The following is a 25,089-nucleotide window of genomic DNA, read 5'->3' on the forward strand; positions in this document are numbered from 1 at the left end:
TTATCCGTCCTAATGTATTTTAACAACTCCAACACCTCCTCTCCCTTAATATCAACATGCTCTAGAAAATCAACCTCACTCATATTGACCTCACCATCATCAAGTTCCCTCTCATTGGTGAATACCAAAGAGAAGTACTCATAGAGACCTTCATAAATGACAGGGCACTGATGAGTGTCATGGAACAGAGGGATCTGAGAGTACAAGTGCACAGCTCACTGGAAGTGGCCGCTCAAGTAAATGGAATGGTTAAGAAGGCATTTAGAATCCTGGCCTTCGTCAATCAGGGCACCTAGTTTCAGAGTAGGGACATTATCTGGCAGTTATGCAAGTCGTTGTTAGGCCACACTTACGATACTGTGAACACCATGTTATAGAAGACATTTTAAAGCTGGAAATGGCACAGAAGGGACTTACAAGGAAGCTACCTGGATAGAAGCCCTGAATTATTAGAAGTTGGCCATGGGACTTTTATTCCTTGGAATGCAAGAGAATGAACTGCAACCTCATAGAAGTTTATAAAACCATAAGGATATAGATGAGGTGGACAGTGATGGTCTTTTTTCCAAGGGTTGGGGAGTCCAAAACTAAAGGGCACAAATACAAGAGGGGAGAGGTTTAAGAGAACTTAGAGGTACAGTTGGCCCTCCTTATCCACGGGTTCCGCATGCGCGGATTCAACCAACCGCGGATCAGGAAAACCCCGGTTCTCTCCCCAGCACTCGTTGTTTGAGCCCTTTTTCTTGTCATTATTCCCTAAACAATACAGTATAACAACTATTTACATAGCATTTACATTGTACTAAGTGTTATAAGTAATCTGGAGATGGTTTAAAGTATACAGGAGGATGTGCGTAGGTTATATGCAAATACTACGCCATTTTATATAATGGACTTGAGCATCCGCGTTTTTTGGTATCCGCGGGGAGGGACGGGGGGGGGAGGGTCCCGGAACCAATCCCCCACGGATTAGGAGGGCCAACTGTAATTTCTTTACCCAGAGGGTAGGGGGTACTTAGAATGAGCTACCAGAGGAAGTGGTCGAGGTGGATATAATTGCAACATTTAAAAAGCATTTGGACAGGTATTTGGAAGAGAAAAGCTAGGAGAGTTATGGGCTAAACACGGGCAACTGGGACTAGAAAGGAGGATGCTGTGGTCAGCATGAACCAGCTCGGCCAAAGGCCCTGGTTCCTTGTTGTATTACTCTATGATTTGTGCAAAAGTTGGTTCATGATACCAACTTCAATTGCAGTGAAACCTGCACAAAACGTAACTCAAATTAACAGAAAAATATTTACAAAGTAACACCATTGGCTCGTAGCTTGTTAAGCAGCCTCATGTGTGGCACCTTGTCAAAGGCCTTCTGAAAATTCAAGTACACAACCAATTCTCCTTTGTCTATCCTGCTCGTTATTTCTTCAAAGAATTCCAACCGATTTGTCAGGCAAGATTTTCCCTTGAGGAAACCATGCTGGCAACAGCCTATTTTATCATGTGCCTTCAAGTACCCTGAGACCTCATCTTTAATAATCAACTTCAAGATCTTTCCAACCACTGAAGTCAGACTAACTGGCCTATAGTTTCCTTTCTTCTGCTCCTCTCCCTTCTTGAAGAGTGGAGTGACATTTGCAATTTTCCAGTCTTCATATTGCAAATGTCAAGCAATTTATTGGGGTTTTCTTTGCTTTCAGCTTCACAAGGATTACTGTAAGCAGTCCTGTTACTTTGTGTCATACTAAACTCACATTTCCACATACAAAATGAAGCTGAAAACTTGCACAACCCAAGGATCATTGAACACCTGCTCAGGAAACTGACATGTCTCATTTGACATTGTTTTACTGTCAACTCTTATTGAAGTAGATTACATAAACATATTTAACAAACTTACATTTTACTTCCAACTCCTAGTAAGTGTAACCTGCATTACTGAATAACGATGTTGCTCACAACGACATTAAACAAATTTATTGTTGAAATTGCTGTACTCCAGCTTTAGTTTAAACTGATTTTGAAATAGGCTGCAATACCCAAAAAATTATTTCTTGTTTGAGCAGTGCTCAACTTAATCAAGTGATAAGGGAACTCTTGCTTTCCTCTATCAGAAATCAACTGTCAGCCATTCAATATGGAGATCAAAACCAACTATGTTTGTGATCATTTGCAATAGGCTTGATCAATTAAATAATAACATTCATGCCAAAAGTTTCAGTAAGTATAATTCTAAATATTCTGGAACAAATGTTAATAGCCTTTCTGTTGAGCAATAATGATATTAGTTGTACAATAACTTCCTCGCCTAACAGTGAAATTAAATCAAAATTTCATTGCAGGTTGAAAATATTCTTTAAAATCGTTAATTGCATCTAAAAAAAAGTCCTTAGAACCTCAAGCCTGGTTATATGGCTAGTGTGTGATTACACATTAAAAGATTATTAATATGGAAAAACAAAAGTTAAAAAGCAACTGCATAATGAACATTTTAAATTGCTCGATGGCTGGAAAGCAAGTTGAAATAAAAAGGAAGATATTCTTCTATTAGATGATGTTTCCCAAATGTTGTGTCTTAAATATTCACTCCATAGATAAAATGGCCCAAATTAAGCAACTTTATCATAAATTGTTACCAAAAGTTAATGTTAACAACTCCACCAGTAAAGATGGCCAAGGTCACAAGAAGCTGGGATTCTCCTGAAATCCAAATTATGAGGGGGGGGGGGAAATCAAGAACAAGAAAAGTGAGCAAACACATAAATAGCCTAAATTAGAATCAGTTAGGAATTCCTGTTGTTTGCGTTTAAATTATGTGTGTTGCTTGAATTTCCAGCATCTGCAGAATTCCTGTTGTTTGCGTTTAAATTATGTGTTGCTTGAATTTCCAGCATCTGCAGAATTCCTGTTGTTTGCATTTAAATTATGTGTGTTGCTTGAATTTCCAGCATCTGCAGAATTCCTGTTGTTTGAGAATACTAGGATGTTGAAGTTGAGGTTGAAATACTCCTATTGTGATAAGGGTTCAAGGGATGATCTAACCAAGAAAATTAAAATAAATAGAGGAACTAGGAAAAGCCTTCTTCCCAATCAGGAAATAATATAATATAATCTAATAACAATACACAAGAGAAAAAGTGTTTATTTAGTTACAGCTTTGAAGTCCTCAGGTAGTTCAGTTTTAGATAAAGGATCATATTTCAGCAGTTACTCAATGTAGGAAAAATATACCAGCCAATTTTCATGTAAAACAAACCATAAACATGAATGAGCAGATAGCCTGATTTGTTTTGATAACAGTGGTTTTGAGGGGAAAATGTGGCTTTGCTCATCTCTGCAGATTGTAGATTTTAAACATTAAACTGATGTGATAACATCAAAACAGCTACAAAAAGTTAGCTGCTTACATAAGTGGAACGTTCTACCACATAGCATTTGTTATCACTGCACTTAAAACTTCAATCCACAGCAACTCTGGAGACTATTATATGACTTGAGCCTACCCCAATAAATTGCTTGACATTTGCAATATGACTATTATATGCATCTTAAGAATGTTGCCACATTGACACAAAGTTAAAATCCAAAGGACTTAAGTTTTGTTAAATGCCAAAATGTCAATGCAAAATAAGTTGGCGTTTAAGATACCTATTCATGAAGGGCAGACAAAACAAAGGAATTGAGGTTGAAAAAGATAGTTACAATAGAGAAAGTCATTTAGAGAAGTACATGTATAGGAGGGGTTTAGAGGGACATGGGCCAAACTAAATAGACAGGAATAGTTTGATACGCACCATGGTTGGTATGGATGACGTTGGCCGAAGGCCTGTTCCACGCTTTATTACTCCCTCAGAGCAAACACTGAATGCTTTCTCTGACCAAGTAACTTACTTTGTTAACACAGATATAATAAGGATTCCTTAAACTCTCAATGACTCTTGGTTAAACATGTTATTTTTCTATAAGAGAAAGTCTCCTGTAGATGGTAATTGGTATGGACCACAATTCTGCAAAGTTGTTAAGAAATTTCCGCACTCAATTGGTTTAATAAACTACCTTGGTTTGTGATGTGTATTTCATATGGTGTTTAATATTATTTCCAAATTCTACCATTATTTTTCCTTGGCAAGCTATGCTATACAAATAAACTCTTACATGAAATATACCCTAATTCATTCGTGCCAGGTAAAGCTTATGATTCGCGGAATGCACAATAGTTATCCATCTCCAAAATCAAAAGCATCCTTCCAGCACAGAATTTAATAAAGAAAATGTCATGACCATTGCAGATATTTCATGTTTCAACCAATTCTGATGTTTTGAAACTGGTTTTCAGATTTTTAAAATTACAATACTGGTGGCTCAAATTTAATGTAGTAAGCTCTTTCAATGGTATATAGGATGAAGAACACAGAACAGTACAGCACAGCACAGGAACTTGACTTCTGGCCCACCATGTATGTGCCAACCATGACACTAATTTAAACTAATCCAATCTGCTTGGATGTGATCCATGTCCCTCCATATTCACATGCCTGTCTAAATGCTTTTTAAATGTTGCTATCACATGTGCTTCCACCACCACCCCAAGTAGCACATTCCAGGCACCCACCATTTTGTGTGAAGAAATATTGCCGCACAACCGCTGTGAACTTTCCCCCTTCCCCTTTAAATAAGGGGTTACCAACTTTTTTTAATGCCATGGTTCCCTAACATTAAGCGAGGGGCCTGCAGGTCCCAGGTGGGGAACTACAGCCTTAAATTCATGCTCCCTGGTATTAAACATTTCCACCCTGCACAAAGGCCCTGGCTACCCTATTCATGAACCTCTATCAGGTATCCCCTCAGCACCCTAGAGAAAACAGTCAAGTTCGTCCAACCTCTTCTTTTACATATTCTCCAACCCAGACAGCATCCTGGTGAACTTCTCTCTGTTCTGCACTATTTGCAAAGCTTCCACATCCCTTCTGTAATAGGGTGACAAAAACTGTGCACAATACTCCAAGCACAATCCACCCAAAGTTTTATACAGCTACAACATGACTTCCTGACTTTTATACTCAAGGTCCGAATCAATGAAGGCAAGTCTGTCGAATGCCTTATTTGTCACTATCTCCTTGCACTGCACCTCAAGATCCCTCTGACTTGCAACACCCCACACTTGTTTGGATTAAACTCCATCTGCCATTTGGAATTTTGACACAAGAGAACAGGAGGCAGAGAACCCTGGCCCCACCATTCAATATGATCGTGGCTTCTTCTGTAGCAGTTTCATGTAGCCCCAAACTCTTCGATCAATCAGTATTTATCTATTTGAATTGTCAGTTGTCCACGGCAGCTCAACAGCACATTACAGATGAGAAGGGGTGTATAAGAAAATATCAAGCATTGGCTGCATATATCATTGTACAAATAGCAACATATAATGCATTTGCATCTATGAATTCTGCCAGCTAACTAAACAAACTCAACTGAAGGGGTTCAATGTTTTTATCCTCCAGTTTATGACGTGTATGAAATAGTTTATAGCAATAAAAAATGGTAAACCATCTTTAAAATATTAATATTTTAGGCAGAAGAAACAGACATCAACATGTACACATAATAGCTTCACATGGAATATAAAACACAAGAGGCCACTAACCAGATTTGTGCTTTTTGTGTTTTGTTTTCTTCTTTATTAGTAGAGATTTTTTCTGGATTCCTGGCTTCCAAATCTTCAGTGGATTTGGACATACTATATCTGATCTTAACTGTGAGGTCTTATTCATTGCATCTTTCAATTTCTTTTTCTTCTTCTTCTTTTTCTTGACATGCAACTTAACAATCTCAAGCTCCTCAATTTTTCCAAGGAAATGTTTTGCAGAAATATTATTTAATTTACCAACCAGACAGCTAACATCCAAATTTTCAGAGTGACTTCCATTAATGAGTGTTTTGCAGCTCTTGATTGCTTTCTCAGTCAATGGCTTCACACCTTTCCTCAGTTCAGGGTCATCAGTACAAAACTCCCCATTTTCAGTTATTCTAATTTCTCCCGGGCTAAGAGGTTCCCCATACCCCACGACTTCTCCAGGGCTAGCAGGCTTCACCAGGTTTTCTTTACAGGAGCCAACATTTTCTTTTTTTACTGCTGAAATTCTATGATTTTTACATTCACAACTGATTTTCATTTCTTCTTCACTTTGAGAAAGAAACTGAGAACCTGATTCCACTTTAACATAAAAACCTTCCAAGTCACCAGAGTCAATTCCTTCAGAGGACATTTTGGAATTGTGAGTTATTTTGTTAGTGGTTTCTTTTTTATCACATTTTGTTTTTTCTGGGCTTTCCAATGAAAGTCTGTTTCTTGCCTCCTCTGACCTCTGCTGTGACATTCTGAAAATTTTGATCGGTGGAATAGGAAATTCAGGAGGTGGAAGAGGGCATTGTTTATAAACCCGCAAGTCTGCACCACAGAACTGTGGAAAATGGACATATGCATTCTCATGAGAGTCATATCCTAATACTACTTCCCTACATTCATGGATGGGCTGCCCCAAAACTGCATCTTGGACCTCTTTCTGTGTTTCATATACATGATCACTTAGACCCTTTAGCAACCAAACTCGCTTATAGAATGTTATCTGGTGGAAAGCCTTGGTCTCCAAAGGGCTAGTTTCTCCTAGAACATGGAAAAACTGTGGACAAAGTCCAAGTTTTTCAGCCTGAAGATTGGGATTTTCAGCCTGTCCAACCACTACATACCAATGCTGCACTTTTCTTTTCAATGCAGCTTCCCACATTTTGTATGGCAAAGGTGGCTTACGGTGCAAAGTTGCACGGCGATGATGAGGGCTCAGTAAAGAAGTCATTATCTTAGCCAGAAAACTACTACATTTGGGCATTAGAAGGCAGCGTTCAAGGTCAAAATAGACAATTTCGGGCAAATTAAGAATCTGCTGAGCCAAACACAGAAAATGACCAATGGCAGGAATCTCCCAAAGTGTCTCCATGCGAGTAGGTTCAGCCAGGCCTCGTAGATTCTTCTCCCATTCTTCAATCTCTTTTTGGACAGCTTCCTCTGCCTCCTTCCTCTCCTGTTCACGTAATCTGGAGATGCAAAAACTCAACATCAGTCTAATAATAAAGATACCTAAAGTCATCTAACAAGAGCATGATTTTATATAAAATCCTGGAACTGTGCACACACTAGCATCTAAAACATTCTAATGCCTCGTTTGATATCATGCATCTAGGTTGCTTCAGCATTTTGTTTGTTGCTCTGGATTTCCAGTAACTGCAGAATCAATTGTATTTATTAATGTTGTGTCCCTATTCAAAATATTTTATACAATATAATGCAGAAATAAACTAAAGTGCGGCGAGATAGTCAATGGATGTCTCATAATCCAAGCACCTGTTATGTGCATAAAAATGTTATGTGAAGAATAAATCCCTATTTGTCAGTATAAAGGAAATCTATCAAATCTACATGAAAATTCATCAGGTCAAACTGCATCTATGGGGAAAAGAATTGTTGATGGTTTTGCGTTAAGCCCTGCACCAGGCTTGACAGTGGAGACGGGAGATAGCCAATTTACATGGGAGGAGTAGTAGAGGCAACAGCAGGGATGAGGTGGGTGATTGAACTATGACAGACATGTAGATCAAGCAGGTAGGGAAAGGGGAGGAATACTGAAAGAACATTACAGCTGCCGTGTGCTAAGTTAAATTTCTATAAAATAATTCAGATTTGGAAATATATCATGGCAATAGGTCATTGAAACTAACATCATGATGATTATATAATCAATCTAAAATTACTGTAATTCCGTACTGTTAAATCAGTCATAAGTTGAGACAGAATTTCTCAGATAGTAATACCCAATGATCAATGTTGTTAAATGTTACAAAATACTAGAAATGCTGGAAATATATACAAAAAAAAAGAACACTGGAAATACATGCAGCATCTACTCAGAGAAAAAGATGACATTTCAGCCCAATTACACTGTCAGATCTGGAAAATGTTATAAAAACTGTGGTTGTGGTGTGTGAGGAAAGGAAGAGGAGGATGAAACTGAAATATCTGTGATACGGTAAATAAGTATAAATAAATAAATACAAGGTTCACGATGACATGAGAGGCAAAAGAGAAACTAAGTATTGAAAAGTGATTAAAGTACTATCAACATTTGCTTTAGAGCTTGCTTTTATTTGTTCTGTTATTACTGCTCCTTTTCCGCAATATCATTTATAATTTGATTCAGCTCCATGACATCCTAGTTATTTACAGCTACGACAAAGTTCAAATTAAAATGTATTATCAGTGTACATACATGTCACCACATACAACCCTGAGATTCTTTTTCTGTGGGCATACCCAGCAAACCTATAGAACAGTATCTGTAAACAGGATCAATGAACACAAACTGTGCAAATGCAAATATAAATAAATAGCAATAAGTAACAAGCATGAAATAACAAGATAAAGATTCATTAAAGTGAGACCACCAGTTGTGGGAATACCAAAAGCAGATGAGCGTAGTTATCCTCTTTTGTTCAAGAGCCCGATGGTTGAGGGGCAGTCACTGTTCTTGAACCTGCCAGTGAGAGTCCTGAGGCACTTGTACTTTCTACTTGATGGCAGCAGTGAGAAAGGGCTTAGTGAGGATCTTTGAAGATGGGTACTGCTTTTCACGGCAAAGTTTCATGTAGATGTGCTTAACAGTTGGGAAGGTTTTAGCCATGATATCCACTACTTTTTGTAGGATTTTCCACTCAAAGGCATTGGTGTTCCCAGACCATAAATCAGCCAGCCAGCACACTTTCCATCACACATCCATAGAAGTTTGCTAAGGTTTTTGATAGCATGCCAAACCTCCGCAGACTGCTGAGAAAGTAGAGGGGGCCATAGTGCTTTCTTTGCAATAATATTTATATGATGGGTTCAGGACAGGTTGTCTCAGATAGTGACACCCAGGAATTTAAAGTTACTGACCCCCTCCACCTCTGATCCTCCAATGTTTACTGGGTTATGGACCCCTGGTTTCCTTCTCCTGAAGTCTACAATCAGTTCAGTGGTCTTGTTGAGATTGAGTGAGAGGTTACTGTTATTACACCACTCAGCCAATTTTTCAATCTCCCTCCTGTATGCTGATTCATCACCACCTTTGATACAGCCCACAACCATGGTGTCATCAGCAAACTTCCAGATTGTGTTGGAGCTGTACGTAGCCACATAGCCATAGGCGTAAAGCAAGTAGAGCAGGGGTCTAAGCTCATATCCATGCGGTGATAACTGAGTCCTGATTCTTAGCTGACCACATCTGGCAAGAGCCAAGGTAAACAAGTCAATTACAAGGCATCCCTCCTGGAAATGGGATAATACAGACCCAGCGGCAAGATCCAACATAATGGTTATCTATATATTAATACACTATGCTGCTCTTAGTTCAGCTGTTACTGATCCCTTTAGGAAGGAGAGTAACAGGTCAGCAGCATTTATATCGTTTAACAAATCAAGGAATGTTCATCTCCTTTAGTAGAGCTAGATGGCCAGGTATTGCAGGCCTCCTGCACAATCTGGCATAGATGTGTAGGTTCTACTCTCCTTAAACTCAACAGCCAGGTAATACTTAAACTGAAAACTCAGTGTGATCAATAGTGGATATGGGTTCTTATAAGATCTGAAGTACCAGTGTGAAGAAAGTCACAATGTATAACATTCACCTAATAGTGAGCTCAGTTTTTTCCATGACTTCCAATTTACTATTCCATAAAGAAATCCTGAATGCTCAAAATCACAGATAATATTTGATTATTTTACACCAGAGCAGCAAAAAATAGCAAGCACAACATAATGAAAGCTACTTAGCTCCAAATACATCACCTCACCTTAGGTACCCCTACCATCCAACCCATTAAACAAATAGATACAAAATACTTGCTTATTCAATAATGCAATGGAAAGCCTATTAGTGTATTTTCAGTTTTCTTGGGTGCCTAATTCTCATCCAGTTTTTAGGCATATCTCCTTTCCAGTTGAGGTACTGGTGTAGTGAGTATCATGAAACCACATCCCAGATGAGTTCACACCCTCAATACTTAGGGTGAATACTTCATTAGGAAATGTGTGTTTTAACCTGCAAAATGGTTTTTGAGATGAGTTGCAGAGACTTCCTCACACCATAGCAAAAATCATCCCTATAAAGGAAATGGAGGAATGCTGAAATAGTTCATGTCCTCAAACCTGAAACTTAACAGCAGGAGCAATAAATTTAATTAACAAATATACAAGAAAACATAGAATGTTAGTCTTCTGCTTGTTCCACATGTTCTAAACAGAATGCAAGTCACAATCCAATAATTAGTGGACAAATCAATTGTAAATGCTGTATCACTTGGACAGAGTAGCACTTCATCGCATTTGCTACCGGGGCTTCAGGAATGATAAAAAGTTTTGGGAAGGTTGCTAAAACAATTTACCTAAATGACTCTAGAGTGGTGGAAAAGTTGGAGCTGTTCTTGAAAAACTGATTGCAGGAAAATCCAATGGAAACATTTAAAATCAGGAAGGATATAGACAAAACACAGAGGCAGAAAGAGTTTCCACTGACAAAAGGTTAAAGAACTAGGATGTGGGATCTGAAAAGCTCTGCCAGGTAGTAGCAGAAGACTCACTTTTAATGCTGGATTATCATTCAAAAGTAAGAATTTGAAGGGCTATGGAGAGTGGACCCAATATTGGAATTAGATCAAATGAGCTCACATACAGCCTATACAGACTTGATAGGTCAAACAGTCCCTTTTCCTGAAATATTGTGTAAACCAACATGCTATTTAATCTGTTGTATTTACCTTTTAATATAACGTATATCTTTTAATATATGAAAGCAATGATCGATTTGATGTACTTTTCTAATCAACAATGAATGCCATGTGGGAATCAAACAGATAATTACAATTAAACACAGAGCACTCAGAAAACAGGTAGAGTACCTGGACCAAATAGAAAAGAAACTCAATTATTGGAAAAATGACTTGCTAGGATTTGCTGCGGGTTGCTGTTAAGGAAATGAATTCTATATTACAAAAGTTAATGATAAGAATTTGAAAAGGAATATAAACAGACAGAAAAAAAAAAGGCTGAAATTCAGAGCACTGGTTATTTTGTTAGCACCAGCAGAGACACAATGGATTAAATAGCTTTCCTCTCTATTGGAATTTCTAGGAATTATAAGAACCAAACATTTTACTTCTGTTCAAATAGAAATACTAGTATAATCTTGAATATACCTCACCTCTTTTCTTCCCTTGCTCGCTGCTGTTCCTCTTGTCTCAAAGCCTGAATCATTATGGACTCTGTGACGCCTGTGGACATGCCACCTAAGCTGCGTGGCATGGAACGCCGACGAGTGGCCCCTCGCTCCTCTTCCAAACCATAACGGCCTTTGGACGTAACTGCGATGGTTGTCTTTTCTCTTAACGGTCTTGAATGTACAGAAGAAACAATAATCCATGACAAAAACATAGTAATGACCAAAGAAGTTGAATAATGAATCAAGTCATTCAACAAAGATTATTTAACACATTGATACCAAAATGCATTAGGAGTGGAAGATACATTCCAAAGCCTTTTAATCTTTATGTAATGGTCATTAAATTGTCTTGATCTGCTCAGACATAACTGCCTACAACAAACATTCAGCAGCAACTAAAATGTTCACAAGCTTTTAGAGATGTACCATAAACACAGGTCTTGTGTCAATACCCAAAGAATGAAAGAATATTGAATTACATATCCAAATATGCAATGTAAACAAGTGTCATATTTTAGGTACCTCTATCTTTTGGCACGTTTTAGATATAGCATATTTTTGGTTACAAGAGGCTGGAATAGATTTGATAAAAAGAAAATTATATATTGTATGGCAACAGAGAAAGCATTACATGACAGTAATGTGAAGGCAGTTTGAAAAGGTATGTTTGTTAAATTAAGCAAAATGAATCATACAAAAATTTTAAAAAAGTGATTTTTGCATGTGTACAGAAGATCTACCTGCAGTCCCCAGTCTGGCCTGTACATAATTCTAAACATAACTAGTCTGCTCTGAAATATCAACAGCCTAAACCAGCGGCAAGAAATATTCATGGCACAGTATGAGGGAAAATGGCCATCTCACAGAGACCCTAATCACACACCTTTGATCTTCCAAGACACAATTACCTACATTATCAATATGTCACAGAACACCATTAACCAGAATCTAAAACAAACCAATCACATAAATAATGTGATTGCAACAGCAAGTTCAGAAGTTGAGTATGCTGCAAGTAGCTGTCATATCAAACCCTTCCACAAACCAGAAAAATTAATATTTTTAACTTGCATCTCAGGGTTGTATATTGCAAGCATACTTCGATAATTTTAAAAGTGTACTTTGAATCATTGAGTGTAACTCCATTATTTTCCAAACCAAGACTCAAAGATTAAAAGCAGTCAATTTAATCGGCTTCAGGTCCTCCATCCATAACATTAATTCCTTCCAAAGTAGATCCGTCTGTCATGTATACCATCTACAAAATTCACTACAGCAACTCCATAGATTTCTTAAGCAGTATTTCTCAAATCACTGAACTCTATGCCTTAAAGGACAAAAATTCAGTTTCAAGATTCGCTTTTAGTACCACACAGAGCAAAACATTTCCACATAAGATTACTTCATAAACAGCTAGAATGAACTGGACATGATTTGTACTGGCTGCAAATATTGCTAATCTTTACAGCAATGAATTAATTTGTCAGTTGTATAAAAATGTATTCCGGTCATCACACTCAGACCCTGCTTAATGCTGAGCATTCATTCCCCGGAGGTGTAGCTCTATGTAAATCAGTGCTATGAGGGGTCATACATTACGTAAATGGACGTGTGTGATTTAAAAAAAAATCAAACCCATGATATTATTTTATGTATAACAGTAATTCATGCTGTAACAAACACACAAATAGGTCTAATCTGTACATCAGTGGAACAGCAACACATTGCAGCATCAGTGGAGGGAAGCGGGTGGTGGTGGTTACATCTTAGAGGAGGGACCGGCTGTGGGTTCTCCTCCAACTTTGGCTTCTTCTTCAGGTAGGCGTCAAGATTTGACTGCCTGTTCCTAAGTTTCCTCTCATGAAGCAGTTCTCAGAAACAGGAAATCATGTTGAGAACACCTTCTTTGCTTTATTCCTTTGCACACAGTCATGGTCAATATCAATAAACTGGTCCAAAATTTATGTGATTGTGGTGAGGCTAGTGCAGAGGAATTTTGTGATGAGGTTTCTTGCTGGTGTTTCCTCTCGTCCATCCGTGTCCTCAGATTCACCCAGGATACGTTGCTGTGTCAATTTTCCAAGCTCTTCGTTATTAAGCTTCTCACCACGAGAATGCAGTAACTCTTCACATCGTCGTCATTAACATCCTCTAATCCCACTTCATCGGCCAGTTCAATGATGTTTTGGATGACTGCTCCTGACATCCTAGGATGCCGTTGCATGCTTCTGGCCATAGCTTCTTCCACACTCCGTTCATGAATTTTGTAAGTTACTTCATCCCAGGCTGCTCTGATATGGTCTACAGCTTTCATGACCCTGTAGTTTTTCCAAAATTGTTTGATGGATTATTTGTCTTGACCTTTAGTTTCCTCTACAAGTTGCTTGAATGTGCAACAAAGGTAGTAGCTTTAAAATTTGATATTACTCCTTGATCCTTTGGTTGGAGTAATGAAGTGATGTTGGGTGGAAGGTAAACCACTTCTACAGGAATGCAGGTCCGAAGCCTGTCAAAGTTCTCAGGGTGGCCTGGGGCATTTTCAAGCATTAACAATGCTTTAGGTTCAAGGTCATGCTCCTCACAATACTGGTTCACTGCCAGACAGAAATGAAACGAACCAATTTTGTTAAACATCAATCGTCACCCAGGCTTTCTTGTTTGATTTCCAAATCACTGGTAGACTTGACTTTAAAATGCCTTTCACTGCTCATGATGTTTCAGAGCAATACACAATCATACTTTATACTTTACTTTATACTTTATTGTCGCCAAACAATTGATACTAGAACGTACAATCATCATAGCAATATTTGATTCTGCGCTTCCCGCTCCCTGGATTACAAATCAATAGTAAATATTAAAAACCTAAATTATAAATCATAAATAGAAAATAGAAAAATGGAAAATAAGGTAATGCAAAAAAACCCAGAGGCAGGTCCGGATATTTGGAGGGTATGGCCCAGATCCGGGTCAGGATCCGTTCTGCAGTCTTATCACAGTTGGAAAGAAGCTGTTCCCAAATCTGGCTGTACGAGTCTTCAAGCTCCTGAGCCTTCTCCCGGAGGGAAGAGGGACGAAAAGCGTTTTGGCTGTGTGGGTCGTGTCCTTGATTATCCTGGCAGCACTGCTCCGACAGCGTGTGGTGTTAAGTGAGTCCACGGACAGAAGATTGGTTTGTGTGATGTGCTGCGCCGTGTTCACGATCTTCTGCAGCTTCTTCCGGTCTTGGACAGAACAACTTCCATACCAGGTTGTGATGCACTCTAGAAGAATGCTTTCTACGATGCATCTATAAAAATTAGTGAGGGTTTTAGGGGACAGGCCAAACTTCTTTAGTTTTCTCAGGAAGTAAAGGCACTGGTGGGCCTTCTTGGCAGTGGACTCTGCTTGGTTGGACCAAGTCAGGTCATTTGTGATTTTGACCTGGAGGAACTTAAAGATTTTGACCCGTTCCACTTGCGCACCACCAATGTAAATTGGGTCGTGCGGCCTGCTACTCCTTCTGAAGTCAACAACCAATTCCTCATCTTGCTGACGTTGAGGGATAGGTTACTGTCTTCACACCATGCCACCAGGTTCTTAATTTCCTCTCTGTAGTCAAACTCATCATTACCCGAGATACGGCCTACAATTGTTGTGTCATCAGCAAACTTATATATTGAGTTCGATGAAAACTTGGCTACATAATCATGGGTGTACAGTGAGTACAGCAGGGGGCAGCGGTGCTCAAAGTGATTGTAGAGGAAAGCTTGTCCCCTATTTTTACAGCCTGGGTCCTGTCTATGAGGAAGCTGAAGATCCAGCTGCAGATCTGAGTGCTAAGGCCCAGGTTCCGGAGCTTAGGAATCAGTTAGCATTGCTTCCTTGCAAGAGAGTTAACTGTCCTTTGCAGCCTTGAACGCAGATGCATGTTTCTCTTCTCAGAAGATGAAAGTACTAGAAGGCATTCTTTTCCAAAATAGGTCCACTTCATCCACATTGAAGACAAGCTTGGGAGAATAACTGTCCTTCTCAATTATGGCCTTCAGAGTTTCAGGAAAATCCAGGGTACTAGCTGCTTCACCAGAGATATGCATGTTATGGAGGTTACTGTGCTGCTTAAGTCTATCAAACCAACCTCCGCCGGCTGTGAATTTTACTAATGTATCTTCTTCTTGAATATGACTGAAGATGCTTCTTGCCTTTTCCATTAGTATCAGCTGGAATAGGGGCATGTTTTCTTGTGTTTAGTCATCCACCCATATACTTAGTCTATTTTCCATTTTTTCAAGCAAATGGCTCCTTGAATGATTCACCTTCATTGATAACCCTGAGGTCACTGTTGCAGAAGCTCTTATCCTGTCTGCCTTTTTTATAATTGTTCTGATCGTCAATGTGGCCAATTTCAAAGAGGTGGCAACATCAACCTGACGCTCAGCAGTTTCCAATCGCAGTATCACTTGCAGTTTCACATCCATGCTAATACTTTTCCTAGATACCTTAGATGTACCACCCTCACTGGGATCTGCAGGCCGTTTTCCAGACATTATGGGTGAAAAAAATGGAATAAGTTGGCGAGGGAGCAAGAACGCTTACACACGCTGGGGAGGTAGACAATGAACTAATACATGATTGGCTCTGAGTGGCTCAGGGCATACGCAAGTCGCTCTCATTTGCTGATTGAATACTTACTCAAATAGTGGCCACTCCTGAGAATTTTAAGTGTTGTTCAGAATGAATTATTGTCATTTTTAAAAATTTCTATAAAGAATTGAATAACCGCATTGCAATGAATCTACGCTATGCGGGGTCTTAGTGTATAATCATCCTACTGGAATATATTGTGGAATCTACCTATAATGAAATACTGAAATTCTGCAAATTAGTGGTGAAGATGCTTCCAAAACATTGTGAGTGTGTTTTATTACATATGACTTAACATCCCCCAAGTACTAGACAATTGAAATATGTGGATGAAAAGTCAAATTATTTCGACATCTAATTGGTCTACATTTTTAAATTCAGTGTGCATGTTTTAATCCTTTTTCTGTAGACTGATCAGGATTAGGGATGTCATTATGATGACAAAAGAATGGAATATAACAGGATTAAAAACAGAAAGAATTAACCTCCTTGAACAATGTAAAGTGACCAAATACTTCGCATTACATCTTCCTGGTGATTAAAAAAAATGCTGTGCAGTGCCTTCACAAAACAGTAAATCAAAATACCTGCTTCCAAACAGTGGAAACCCAAAACTTTAGCACAAGGAAGAAAATCAGAAGTTTTGAGTAAATATGTTAGAAATTAGATCACGCAGCTCCACACAAATTAATTGCAATAAGAAACAAGCAATCAACTGCAGTGGAAAATTGTGAAATTTTCACAAAATATATGATTCTCCTCCAGAGCAGCCTAGACATGTTTCATGGCATTCAGTGGTGTGCAACCTGTCATGGTGTCAACTCGATAATGCATAGACACTAATAGTAAGTGAGACATCTATTATAGCTCAGAGTCATATAGCACAGAAACAAGTCCTTCAGTCCGCCACATCCATGCCACTCATTGCACCGATCCAAACAAATCCCATTTCCCACATTAGGTTCATAGCCTTCTATGGGTTAGCAATTCAAGTACTTGTCTAAATGCTTCTTAAAAGTTATAAGAATATCTGCCTCACCATGGGGAAAAGATTTATACTATCTACCCTCTCTATTCCCCTTACATTTTATATATTTCTATCAGATCATCCCTCAGCTTTCACATTCTAGGGAGAATAAAGCCATAAATGAATTACTCCAATCCTATTTCTGAGAAAACACGTTTTATTTCCTGTATTTTTATATTCCAATGCTCATGAATAATGGCTCACCAGAAAATATCTAAACCAAACAAATTAGCTGGATTCTAGATATACTCTGGTTTTTAACTTTATTTTTGCTTCAGCTGGGACATGATAAAATACTCACAGCACCATAGTGCTATGTACTCTCCCCCCCCCCCCCACCCACTCAATTCATACTTATAATTGTGTGGCTACGTACAGTTCCAATGTTGCATTTTAAGTTTGCTAAGATAGTACGGTTGTTGGCCAAATCAAACAAGGTGACAAACTGGCATATGGGAGGAAGATTAAAAATATGGATAAGTAGTGCCACAATAACCTCTTAATCAACATGAGTAAAACCAAACAGCTGATTATCAGCTACAGGAAGAAGCAGGGGAGGTCCTTGAGCAGTCCTTATTATGGGAACAGAGATGGAGAGGGTCAATAACTTCCAATTCCTTGGCTTCAACATATCGAAAGATCTTTCCTGGGACCCACACACTAAAGTGTCATCACTAAAAAAGGCAAGACCTTCTTAAAAGTTTGCATAGCTTAGGCATCTCACCAAAAACTTAGGCAAACTTTAATTGATGCACAGTCGAGAGCACACCAATTGGTTGCATTATAGCATGCTATGGAAACACCAATGGCCAAGAACAGAAAAGGCTATGGAAAGTAATGGATACGGCCCAGTACATTACAGGCAAAGCCCTACCCACTGTTCAATACATTTACATAGAGTGCTGCCACAAGAAAGCAGCATCCCCCACCATTTAGGCCAGAGTTTCCCAACCATTAACTGAGGGGTGCATGGACTCCAGGTTGGGAACCTCTGATCTAGACCATGCCCTCATCTCGCGACTGCAGGAGGTACAGAAGCCTTAGGTACACATCATCAGGTGCAGGAAGTTATTAACCTGCAACACCAGGCTCCTGAACTGACCTGGATAACTTCATTCACCACTATTCTGAATGATTCTACAACCTACAGACTCACTTTCAAGGACTCGACACTCATGTTTTCAGTATTATTTTTATTTACACAGTTTGTCTTCTTTTGCATACTGGTAATTGTCTTTATGTATATTTTTTCCATAACATTCTATCGTATTTATTTTTGCTGTAAATGCCTATAAGAAAATGAGTCTCAAGGTAGTATATGGTAACACATATGTGCTTTGCTAATCAATTTACTTTGAATTTAGTTACTCTACTTTCTGATTAAGCAGCCTAAAAACACTTATATCACATTATAATGCTGGCTTGTACAGATCCTACAAACTCAATACCTTAAAGAGAAAGGAATAATTGTAAAGAGGAATAGTCTTTTCTTCAGTGGGGAATCTGCAAAAGGACCTGGACAGATCAGAATGGGTAAAGATATGGCAGATGGAATACAATGCAGGTACGTGCATGTTCATGCAATTTGGTAGAAGTAATAAAGGCATGAATTATTTTCTAAATGGGAAGCGAATCCAGAAAGAGATGCAAGGGCCTAGAGAGTCCTATTACAGGATCCCCTGATGATAACTTGCAGGTTGCATCAGTAGTAAAAGAAGACAAATGCAAATAATAGCATTCATTTCAAGAGGACTAGAATACAAAAGCAAGGATGTAATGCTGAGGCTACAAGACATTGATCAGACAGCATTTGGAGTACCGTGAGCAGTTTTGGGCCCCATTATGTAAAAAAAATAGGTTGCAGAGTGGAGATATGTTTCTACTGAAGGAGGTGCAAGGCACTCCTCCCTGCGAGCCTGCAGGGTCATCCTTGGGCAAGGCTTAGCCCCTAGATCGGTGTAACATGAGCCACAGGAGCAGGTGGTGTATGGTCGTATGAGCTTCTGATGCACATCACAAGTCTAGGTAGGAAATCTCTGAAGAGTATTGATAATGGTTGGGGTTGCCCGTCTTGGAAATAAACTGCCCAGAAAAAGGCAATGGCATACCACTTCTGTAGAAAAATTTACCAAGAACAATCATAGTCATGAAAAGACCATGATAATCTACATCATATGACATGGCACATAACGAATGAACAATTTAAGATGTGGTGGCATTGGAGAGGGTCCAGGAGGTTTACGAGAATAATCCAAAGAATTAAAGCGTTAAGCATGAGGAGTGTTTGATGGTTCTGGCCTATACCCACTGGAGTTTAGAACGATGACGGGCGATTTCAATGAAACCTACCAAATACTGAAAGGCCCATGTAATGGAGAGGCAACTTCCAATAGTGGGGCAGTTTAGAACCAGTGTGCAAAGCCCCAGAATAAAAGGACATCCCTTTAGAACACAGATAAGGAGGATTCTCTTTGGCCTAGTCAAAGGTTGGTTAATCTGTGGAATTCAAGTTACTGGGTATATTTAAAATAGAGGTTGATAGGTTCCTAGTTAGTAAGGACATCAAAGATTGTGCAGAGAAAGCAGAAGAATGAGTTAGAGATGGAAAATAAGTCAACCATGATCGAATAGTACAGCAAACTTGATGGGCTGAGTGGCCTAATTATGCTATGATCTTATTGTCTTTAGCACCAATTTAGAATTAGTTTATATTCATAACATGTTTTATCTCACATATTTTATTCCATCTAAATGATTAATCCAGCTGCTAACTATGCAGAAAATGTAAACAGTATATTTTATAGATCTGAAGTTATGAAGTCCCCTATTCTAAGCCATATTAGTATTTGCACTCCAATCAAACAGATGCCGATTCCATTGAAAAACAATTGCTCAACATGAAACCGTTTTGTGACCAATAGAGAACTAATAATAACTTAACATGCCACTTACTGTATAAATAGACTGGAAGAGAAAGTAATACATCGTCATTTCCCTACTCGGAGGTTTTCTTTAATGAAATACTATGTTAACATAAAATTCAAATGTTTCATATATTTTGCAATACTTTAACCTCTATAGTTAAAAAACGAAGATGTTGCAAGTACTTCAGTCTCATCAAAAACATCCTATAATCAGAAACCAGGAACATTGTTAAGGTAACATTTCCTCATAATTAACCCAAGTACAATTCTACAAACAGCTAAGAAGAGTACATTATTTTGCTTTCTGTCTCAGATTACTCAAGATAGACCAACATTTTAATAATTTATTTTATCATGCATAGAACTGGCAAGCTAAATACACCGACTAAGCAGACTGACAAAAGCTAAACTATCTGTCACACATCAAAGAGATGAAAACCTGATGGTTGAAAACAGCAAGTGGTTAAAAATTGAGGAAATAATGGTTCTTTCATTTAACTTCAAACTGACTACAAAAGCCACTGCCAGGAATCATACTGTTGGACAACTTTATAAGTCTGTGCTTGTGTGTTTTGGTTTCTTTTGTGTCCAAAACGAAACTCTGCCCTATCTTTAAAGTATTTTTAAATGTTTCATTGATTCCCAAATGAAAGAATCAAAATAAGCAACAAATTGAGGACAGCTGCATTTATTTAGATTTGATGTCACTTGATAAGAATACTGCAAGAAATTATTTAGCCCATCAAATCTATCAGCACTTTGACAGACAAACCTTATATGCACACTTATTCAGTTTTCTTGAATGCAATTATTGAATTTATATCTACTACCTTCAGTCAGTGCAATCCAAACCATATCTCTTCCCCGCATGAAAACATGCTAACCACCTTCACCCCCCAAAAAAGAATGTATTTATCACTTTAAATGTAAATGACCTATCAGATCATTAATCTAAGCTCTCATTAATTTAAATGCTTCATTCAAATCTTGCCCTTTGTCTTTTCTACTCAAAGAAAAAAAAGCAGCTTCTTCATTTCAAAATCAGAATTAGACCAAAGTCACGAAATTTGTTGTTTTGTAGCAGAACAATGCAATTCATAAAACATTACTTAGGCCATAAGATACAGGAGCAGAATTAGGCCATTTGGCCCATTGAGTCTGCTCTGCCATTTCATCATGACGGATCCAATTTTCCTCTCAGCCCCAATTTCCTGCTTTCTCCTCGTATGCCTTCATGCCCTGACCAATCAACCCCTGTCTTAAGTATACATAAAGACTTGACCTCCACAGCATCTGTGGCAACAAATTCCACAGATTCACCACTCTCTGGCTAAAGAAATTCCTCTTTATCTCTGTTCTAAAAGGACGCTCTTCTATTCTGAGGCTGTGTCCTCTGGTCTTAAGACTCTCTCATCACGAGAAACATCCTCTCCACATCCACTCAATCAGGGCTTTTCACCATTTGATAAGTTTCAAAGAGGTCAGCCTTCATTCTTCTGAATTCTAGTGAATACAGGCCCAAAGCCATCAAATGCTTGTCATGTGACAAGTCATTCAATCCTGGAATCATTTTTGTGAACCTCCTTTGAACCCTCTCCACTTTCAGTACTGTATATCCTTTCTAAGATATGGGGCCCAAAACTGTTCACAATACTTCAAGTGAGGCCTCACTAGTACTTTATAAAGTCTCAACATTACATCTCTGCTTTTATATACTAGTTCTCTTGAAATGAATGCTAACATTGCAATTGCCTTCCTCAAACTGCAAATTAACCTTTAGGGAATCTGCACAAGGACTTCCAAATCCTTTTGCACCTCAGTTTTTTGTATTTCCTCTCCATTTAGTAAATAGTCAACCCTTTTAATTCTTCTACCAAAGTGCATGACCATACACTTCCTGACACTGTAATCTGTCTGTCCTTTTGTAGCCTCTCTACTTCCTCAAAACTACCTGCCCCTCCACTGATCTTCACATCATCTGCAAACTTTGCCATCAATTTCATCATCCAAGTCACTGACATACAACGCAAAAAGAATCGGTCCCAATACAGACCCGTGGGGCACCACTTGTCTGGAAATTCACATATTCTCTTTCGCCCATCCTAATTATTATTTCTTCAAACAACTCCAATAGATTTGTCAGGCAAGATTTTCCCTTGAGGAAAACATACTGACTACGGCCTATTTTATCATGTGCCTCCAAGTAACCTGAGGCCTCATTCTTAATAATCGACTCCAACACTTTCCCAGTCACTGAAGTCAGAATAACTGGCCTATAGTTTCTTTTCTTCAGCTCTCTCCCTTCTTGAACAGTGTAGTGACATTTACAATTTTCCATCTTCTGGAACTATTCCAGAATCTAGTGATTCTTGAAAGATCTTTACTAATGCCTCCATGATCTCTTCAGCTACCTCTTTCAGAACTCTTGGGTATACTTACAGATTACAATAAGAAATATACAGTAAAAATAAATAATGCAGAAAGAGAACTAAGTAGTGAGGTAGTGTTGAAGGATCCATGGACCGTTCAGAAAACTGATGGCAGAGGGAAAATAAATTATTCTTAACACGTGTGTACCTTCATGCTCCTATACCTCCCCCTTGATGGTACTAATTAGAAGAAAGCATGTCCTGGATGTTGAGGGCATTTGATAACAGATTTACTGATCCCAAAGGAAATCACAGTGTCATAGTAGCATTACAAGTACACAGATATACAAATATCAGAAGAGATTTACAATTCAAAGATTACAAGACTTTCACGCTGATAAGATAGTGCAAGAATTACCGCAATATTATACAGTAATGGGTGCACATTCACACTGTCCACATACGAGGGGAGATTGATAAGTTCGTGGCCTGCAGTAGAAGGAGATGAGTTATACAGCTCTCGTTACATGCACATGCAGTTCAACTCTTTGAATGATTATGCAGAAAGTTTGAAGTTAATAACTCATCTCCTTCTACCTTAGGCCACGAACTTATCAATCACCCCTCGTAAGTGATGATAATATTGCACAGTATTGCGCAGGGTGTTCGTGATAGCAGGATGTGGTAAACAGAGGTCTGGTAAAGTCTAAAAGGAGGGGGTCACTTCCCCAGCTATAGGTTGTCTCGTTATAGAGCCTAATGGCCGAGGATAGGAATGACCTCAGATAGCATTCTTTGGAGCAGCGCAGCTGTCTTAGTCTATTACTAAAAGTGCTCCTCTGTTCAGCCAAGGTAGCAAGCAGAGGGTGAGAAACAATGCCTAGAATTGCCATGATTTTCCATAGGGTCCTTTGTTCTACTACAGCCTCCAGTGTGTCCAGTTTAACTCCTATAACACAGCCAGTCATTCTAATCAGTTTAGTGAGCCCGTTGGCATCACCCATGCTGATGCCATTGCCCCAGCACACCACCGCATAGAAGATTGTACTGGCAACAGGAGACTGGTAGAACATGTGAAGGAGAGGCCTGCATACTCCAGAAGACCCCTGTCTCCTGCCATCTTCTTGAGGCACCACCATTTGCAGATATCCTCAGTAGTGGGAAGGCGAGTGCCTATGATGGGGCTGGCTGAGTCTACAAGCCACTGCAAATACTGGAACGATCATACAAGGTAGTGTTAGATCCTGATGCTTTTGTGATCCAAAGGTTCTTCAGAAGTCAAGAATGAGACATAAAACTTGTTACTTACAGTGGTTTTATTAAGTGTTACAAGAGCAAATAGAAGGGAAGACGAATAGCAAGAGACAGAGAAACGAGAGGTAGACAAAGGGAAGAGCAGGAATGAGGGGGTAGAGCAGGGGAAGAGAAAGAACAAAGGAAGAGGATGAAGGGCAGAGAAGGAAGAGGAAAAAAAGAGCTTCAGGGAAAAGGGAATAGTGTGGTCTTCATATTCAAAACTACTGATAACAGAAATTCCATTGGTAACATTAATCATATAGCCAGATTCAAGTAATATATCTACCAGTGAAACCAAGAAGTTTCCAGAAAAATACAGAGGCAATTGTAACCACTGAAAAACTCTCAGAACACAAATATAGGTGATACATAAAACACAAGCAAGCATAGGAATGTTAACTACAATAAAAATAACAATTCTACAGCCCAATCCAACAGCAGTGTACAACCAGTCAGAATGTTCTCCATATAGAAATTTGCTGGAGTCTGGTGACATACAAATCATCCAAATATCACTTGTTTTTAAAACTGAGAAACAACTATAAAATTCATTATCACAATCTTTCCATTGAAGGATGGTCATAAATTCAGTTTTTTTTTGTCTTTTGTGTGAAGTAAAGTTGTTCAAGGAACTTAAGTACTGTGGAGAAACTAGTTTAACCCGATGAGATGGCACAAATTGTAAGAGTAGTTATGAAAAATGCAAGTCAGGTTTTCAAGTTCAAAGTACATTTATTACCAAAGTATGTACACTATATACAATCTTGAGATTCGTCTCCTTACAGGCAGCTACAAAACAAAAAACCCAATAGAACTCACTGGAAAAAGACCAAACACCCAATGTGCAGAAAAAAAACAAATTGTGCAAACAATAAAAGCAAGCAACATTCAGAACTGGAGTTCACGAAAGTGAGTTCACAGCCACGAAGCTAGCCACAGCCAATTCAGGAGCCCATTAGTTGCAGGCCACAGCCTTAGTTCAGCACAGAGACAAGTAAATCTTAAAAGCAGCAAACTGAACACTGGCCTGTCCCTCACCTCCCACCCGACAATCTGGCCCGGCACTTAAACTGACCAAACAGTGGGTCACTCTTTGCTCTCAGACCCAGAGACTGCCACTTTGATACACTCTCAAGCTCAGGCCCCACCACCTTAATTCCGCCTGTATCCGACCTTTCCAATGTAACCCAGCGCTTAAGCTAGTCAAACATCAGCTTGCTGTTGGGCCTGGCTGCCTCAACTTTGTACTGTCCTGGTTCTGCCACTTCAAAGCAGCTCCAAGTCTACTCCAGCAGCCAAACATTGTCTCATTCCCCTCTTAGGCCTCGGCCCCTGCCATCTTGGTTCAGTCCATACACGCCACAACTGTCCTGCTCCTTTGAGACTTCAGTTCACACCACAAAAATGCCAGGTTATACTGACAGCTTGAAAGCTCAACTCCAAAAGGGACATTACAGGCTATTAATTGCAGTGATGCACTTTCCAGAAAAAGTATGAGTAATAAAGAACTTAATAGTTGTGTTTTCTGCCAGCAAGTCACAGTATTTCATCAG

At 38.9% G+C, this 25,089-nt stretch overlaps 1 protein-coding gene across 1 annotated transcript in view; it reads right to left on the reverse strand.

Moving 5' to 3' along the window:
• The window catches only part of LOC140197682 (uncharacterized bromodomain-containing protein 10), a 77,249-nt gene that overhangs the window by 43,439 nt on the left and 8,721 nt on the right, over nucleotides 1-25,089 (reverse strand). The window contains exons 2-3 of the mRNA XM_072257992.1: nucleotides 11,280-11,468; nucleotides 5,639-7,086 (exon numbers count right to left, since the gene is read on the reverse strand). Of these exons, the coding sequence (XP_072114093.1) occupies nucleotides 5,639-7,086; nucleotides 11,280-11,468 (1,637 nt within the window). The remainder of the gene's footprint in view (nucleotides 1-5,638; nucleotides 7,087-11,279; nucleotides 11,469-25,089) is intronic.

This window comes from Mobula birostris, chromosome 5, assembly GCF_030028105.1.
Source record: "Mobula birostris isolate sMobBir1 chromosome 5, sMobBir1.hap1, whole genome shotgun sequence".
In the NCBI taxonomy this organism is placed as follows: Eukaryota; Metazoa; Chordata; class Chondrichthyes; order Myliobatiformes; family Myliobatidae; genus Mobula; species Mobula birostris.